Source organism: Triticum aestivum, chromosome 2A (assembly GCF_018294505.1).
Source record: "Triticum aestivum cultivar Chinese Spring chromosome 2A, IWGSC CS RefSeq v2.1, whole genome shotgun sequence".
Lineage (NCBI taxonomy): Eukaryota > Viridiplantae > Streptophyta > Magnoliopsida > Poales > Poaceae > Triticum > Triticum aestivum.
The window spans coordinates 221,025,287-221,030,899 of NC_057797.1; the positions used below are offsets into that span (position 1 = coordinate 221,025,287).

General features: G+C 41.0%; 1 protein-coding gene across 2 annotated transcripts; it reads right to left on the minus strand.

Annotated features, from left to right (window-relative positions):
* Positions 1-1,349: 1,349 nt before the first annotated feature.
* Positions 1,350-4,894, minus strand: LOC123188438 (uncharacterized). 2 transcript variants are annotated; one of them, XM_044600560.1, is made up of 5 exons: positions 4,585-4,894; positions 4,346-4,515; positions 3,074-3,173; positions 2,376-2,543; positions 1,350-1,867 (listed from the first exon to the last, which is right to left on the minus strand). In XM_044600560.1, the coding sequence occupies exons 3-5, from the start codon at positions 3,129-3,131 to the stop codon at positions 1,764-1,766; spliced, it is 330 nt and encodes a 109-aa protein (XP_044456495.1). In that variant the 5' UTR covers positions 3,132-3,173; positions 4,346-4,515; positions 4,585-4,894; the 3' UTR covers positions 1,350-1,763. The 2 variants fall into 2 exon arrangements, with proteins under 2 accessions (XP_044456495.1, XP_044456496.1); XM_044600561.1 differs by having other exon boundaries at positions 4,346-4,894.
* Between the last annotated feature and the right edge of the window lie 719 nt (positions 4,895-5,613).

Here is a 5,613-nt window from a genome sequence, read left to right on the forward strand (position 1 = left end):
TATAATTTGGTTCTATACTTTTTTGTGTGTATATATCCTGAATGCCACCCCTTTGTGATCAATTCTTTGTCCTTCGAATCAAATGGCACAGCTACTGCCCCTTGTGGAAAAAAAGGATTCTGTAATACTCATAAATGTAAAAGGAAAATATCATGTGATGCATCTCAACCTGCGCAAAACAATGTAAAAACCATACATGCTATCTACATATTCTCATTGTCTAGCAAAGCATAAGTAGCTGAAGGACCATGTACAAAAGAATTGACAATTAGCAAGAAAGAAGCATGCCATCAGTTGTCTAGACAACCATAAAACAATAAGTGGCAAAAGGCTCATCAGAATTAGCATTTGCCATCGAGTTTATGAGCTAAAGTTGAGCATTCACCGGTCGATAAAACATATTAAGCATCAACTATAAAACAAACTTTATTTTCCTAATAAGACAACATAGATATGAAATGGTCAAACTCTATTTTGCCATCCAGTTTATGAGCTAAAGTGGAAAGCTATGGTCACAAATGCATAAATAAGCAATATAGAAAATTAGTTAAACAGATTCTGTTTTTTCCCTTGAAATACCTGAAGGAGCCCGCTAATTCCATGCGTGCTTTGAAAAAAAGTACAATGTATTACTTCTTTTAGTCGTGGGCAAACACATTTTGCCTTATAACTTTTGATAATAAGATATACATAGTCTTGAAAAGGATGTGTATTTTGAAGTAATTTTCCGTGTGAGCAAGAATGCATGGTAAAAATTTATGGCCTTGCATATAAAAAAAGAAACAGAGAAGGAAATGCAATCAAAAAAGGAAAAAAAAATACAATGGAGCATAATAGAACCCTTGGAAGCATCTCAGGGGGAAGTAATAGGCCTGAGAAAGCAATAGAAGACCAGCGTGCAGCGTAGCCTGCTCATAGGCGTGCATAAAACCACATTGCACCGCGTTCCATGAGAAAGCCCTTAGTGGCACCCCCTCTAGGGCGGTGTGAAGACACTATCAAAGCCCGCTATCTTGCTCCTTCCATATGCTCTAGATGACCAGAGAGATAAAAGTGTTCCTAGTTTTTTTTTGCTCACCCTGCATTCTTGACCAAGCATCCTGCCACCAGGCCTGGAGAGCAAGATTAGTAGGAGTGACCTCGTTTTAGAATCATTATAAAAAAACCTAAAGGCCGTAAATAGAAAAGAACACACAAAATTCTTGAGTATTCATCAAGGCATCTATATGTAAATCTGGAAGAGACAAAAATCAAAGACATCACAACATAAAACAGGATAGAGAAATTCATTCAGATCACATGGACACGCTGGCTGCGTGTATGAATCAAATGTATACAGAAATGAGACCGAGAGGCCAACTTGTTGCTATTTCAATGCACACAAAGCCGTATCTTGTATGAATCTACAAAATAGCCACACTTTATGAATAAGACGGAGCACAATTCTAAAACATTATTCGATGGAAGCTTTGATTGCAAAACGAACAAAACGGTTATATCTTAGTGTTGTTTGAGGTTTCATAATTTGAGAAGAAAAACATTGTCTTTAACCAACATACAACAATGTAACCATCTATCATGGAATGAAAAATATGTAGGGGGGGTTCCTCTTGTAGTGCTTGTTCTGGCCAAAGATGAGCGAACACATTGCTGTATGAACCGTGGACACACATTGTAGCTGGCCTGGTTGCACTCGTCCAACTTGACAGCATGCCTCGAGTGCTCGCTCAGGGTGCCCCTACTGGTCTGGTTTCGGACACAGCTCAGGATGAATATGCCAAGCAGGTAGCACGGCTGCCAAGGCTCATCAGAGCCGGGTCTTGAACACGAAGGGCCGGTTGACCCAGCCCTGCCAGGTCTTGAATGCCTACAGCAACAAAGGTGAATATCAGTTTCATCAACGCATTGCACATGTTTTTGTTTATTTGAACTTGGTTGATGGTCTACCCAAAAACGGAAAGCAAATAGTGAGCCGTATGAAGCATGGGTAAGGAACTTCACAAAAGAAGCTAGCTGACTGCAGAAATCAACCTTTTCTTTTCCCTGCCGATAAAAATATTGTTCTATTCAGATATCTGTAAAGATGATCGTGTTAAGGGGAATATTGTCATCATTGGACTTCCTAACGTTAGCATAAAAAAATATGCAACTAACAAAACTCATGCGGTGTACACAGAACGGCAATGCTGGTACAACTTGTTCATCTACTCTAGTAAATATCATTGTAAGAACCAGTTTCCAAGTATTACTAATTTAACAATTGGTGGTCAGGTAGCCACAAAAGCGCAGAACATAACTGAAGAGTAAAAAGTAGCAGACAATGTGGGTCGTAGCAAGAAAAATATCACATGGGTCGCAGAGGAGGATGGGGTTACCAGAGTTGGAGGTCGGAGACACCGCCATTGCGAGGTAGAGGAGGCTGGTGGCAAGGTGGAGGCAGGGTACCATACTGCTGCACCGCCGCTGCTGATGTGTCGTCGCCGCCACTGTAGCAATTCCCATTCTGAGAAATTCACACCGGCAGGCCTTTGCTGTTGCTCTGCCTATTCACTACAGAGGATTATATGCTTATCTTCTGTACAAATAAGTATCTAACATTGGAATTGCATGCTAAGCCAGAGGAAGACATTGAGACGTGCGAATTCATCATCGAAATCATTGAAACCAAAAATGAACATGGTAACAAAGAGCCGTCAATGCCTCCTTTAACTTCAGATTTTGCTCACCACTTGTACCATGGCGGAACATAACAGAATAAATAGGACAATTGTTTGTACAACCGTACTTCTAGTTCTTTTGTTTAGGTATTGTTCCAGCTCAAGCAGATTGGGATACAACTATTCTAGCCTTTTGTACATAGCACTTGAGAACCAGTCTGTGTGATGTCTAGAGCCAATTATCATAGGTTCAGTAAAAAAAGGAATTTAACTACCTTCTCAACTCTTAAGAAAGGCCCCATAAGCAATAGCATAATCAACAATCATCAATTGGATTTCTGTTGTTAGATGCACCTGCATGACCACAAATGCAACACATGACTAATTTAAAGTTTAGGCCAAACCATTGAGCATACCTATGGTCACAGTGAGAACTGAGATCTTGAGGTACATCATGTGCGCGTACACCGGCATGCGCACACTGGCCAGTGCATATCCTATGGCAAACCCACCACCCTACAAAGTTAACATGGTGAGTTGCTCCACATTCATTCTTCATTCAGTCTGAAAGTTTTTAAAACCTATTTATGTGGTGCGTATACTGATTTGTGCTGAGAGTACTTGTTGATACATCAAATTGGCAGGAATCAAAATATGAAAATACTTAAAAAAAGAGACATCCATTTATGCAGATCACTAATATATGAAATTTAATTATGAAATGATCGTAAGATTACCTCGGGTGAAGAATAACTTATTATGCACCCTGGATGATGAATAGTAACACTATATATATATATATATATATATATATATATGTATGTATATATATATATATATATGTATGCATATATATATATATATATATATATATATATATATATATATATATATATATATATATATATATAGACACACACACACACACACAAAATAGCTTGTTTCTCTAGAAGAGATGAAGTTGATCTTTGGTCTAAAACCGAAAAAGTTCACCTTGGTTATATTCTAGAATAACACATGATTATATAATGCCTTGAGTTGTACCATTGCAAATATGGGATATCTATCACAGAAGGGAATGCAACGGGTAACTACAGGCTAATCAGAACATTATGTCACAGCGAAAAGACATGCATATTATTGGGGTTCTGTTTCGTTTGGCAATCTCATAAAATAATTTGGTAAGATTTACCCATAAACATTAACTGGGCAGCGAAAACAAAAGTAAGAAATGCTCCTTCCGTGCCAGATTAGCTTATTGTCATAGTGTTACTCAATAGACATGAAATACAAAAAGTGCGCAGTACGACTGAATTTATTCCTAAAAGTATCTTGCCATGAACAACTGAGTATTGCCTAAAAATGAATGAATCAATCCGAGTGACAATATGATTAATACCAGAAGCATTCTATGAAATGACCAAACAGCAGCTATTAATAATTAATCTGAAATCATCATGAGAAGACTCTATAGTAGAAATTACTATTTTGAAGGTTATTATTGTGCAACCCAAAATTTCTGCAATGAAATGGGGGAAGCAACTTTTTACTGAAAAAATGAGCCTATCTGAACAAATCTGAGCATCACAAAATTATTATAAGCAGATTTATAGCATCATTTCCATATACGACATATCCACAATCAGATTGGTTGCATATCCTGTCGAAATTTATCCACACACACGTACATTGACACCGCCATGGGAGGGCTCCTCCGCCTAGCGCCGCGTGCTGGCCCGCCTGCGCGTCGGGGAATCGTCGGATCCGCCCGGATCCAGGCGCAACGAGGGTCACCGGAGGAGCGGCCAGGCGAGCTCGGGACGGGCCTCCATGGCGGCCTCCTGGCGGCGGGGTTCGTCTGCGGGGGAGAGAGATGGGTGAGGGAGTAGGGGAGGAGAGGAGAGAGGGCGGTGGCGCAGGGGCTCACCATAGCCGCAGGTGTCCACGGCGGCCACCGCCGCCGTTGCCTCCCTTTGCCCTCGAGTGGAGCGCTGCCGCCTGCGCGCACCGGCTGGCCTGCACCTGATCCAGAGGGGAGGAGGGTGCGTGGTGGAGCAGTAGAGGGTGGGTGGTGGCAGCTAGGGTTGAGAGGGAGGAGACGGGAGAGAGGAGAGGGGAGGAGGCAATGGCGGAGGCAAGAGGAGGGGAAAGAGTCCCGAGCGCCCCATCTCCGCGCTGCTACAGTAATTCACGCGCAAAAAGCAAAAAGGAGACGTGGCCACGGCCGCTAGTTGGGCGCAGGGGCTCATCCTTTATATGATCAATATGCATAGGTAGTTGAAAATCGTTGGTTTTCTTTCTAATCTTCTCTGCTACTTAGGAAGTATTCTTCTTTGGTTTTCCCTGAGTCTACCTTGGTATTGTTTCTAATTTTACCAACAATGGGAAACATTTTCAAATCACATTAGGTTTAATTATTCAAAAGGCTCTCAGTATTGCCAAGTTGTCACACATTTATTTAGCTAATTAATAAAGGAGTAATGATAATACATGCATACACCCACACATATCGATTTTCAAAACGATCATAGTTTAAAATGGGACCCTACATCTAAGTGGTTGCTAAAACCTATTTTTACCGAGAAAGACATCTATACTATTAAGATAAGCCGTGTATATTCATATCATTATACACAATATTTCAGCGTGTTTCCAATTAGAGAGGATCAAATCATGGATTTTTTTTTCATCACGGACATGGCTTTAGCGTGCCTCTGCGCCATTTTGCGCAACGAGTCCACTAGTGCTCTTAAAAGGAAGAAGCGATCGGAACTGAGTGGAGTGGTATCGACATATACCTCCCTGTCACAATGATAGCATATAAGATGTCCTCTCAACCGAAGGCTAATAGTTCCATTATGCACTCAAACTATCCACCCGTGGGCCGTTGGATCCATGGTCCAACAGCTGGGAGCTCCCAGGCAGGAAAGATCCCCTGACACTAGATATTTCCCAT

Coding starts and splice junctions, on each gene's coding strand:
- LOC123188438 (XM_044600560.1), bottom strand. CDS start 3,131: ATGCCGGTGTACGCGCACATGATGTACCTCAAGATCTCAGTTCTCACT. Junction 2,544..3,073: donor AGTTCTCACTGTGACCATAG/GTATGCTCAATG, acceptor TGTAGTGAATAG/GCAGAGCAACAGCAAAGGCC. Junction 1,868..2,375: donor GTCTCCGACCTCCAACTCTG/GTAACCCCATCC, acceptor TTGTTGCTGTAG/GCATTCAAGACCTGGCAGGG.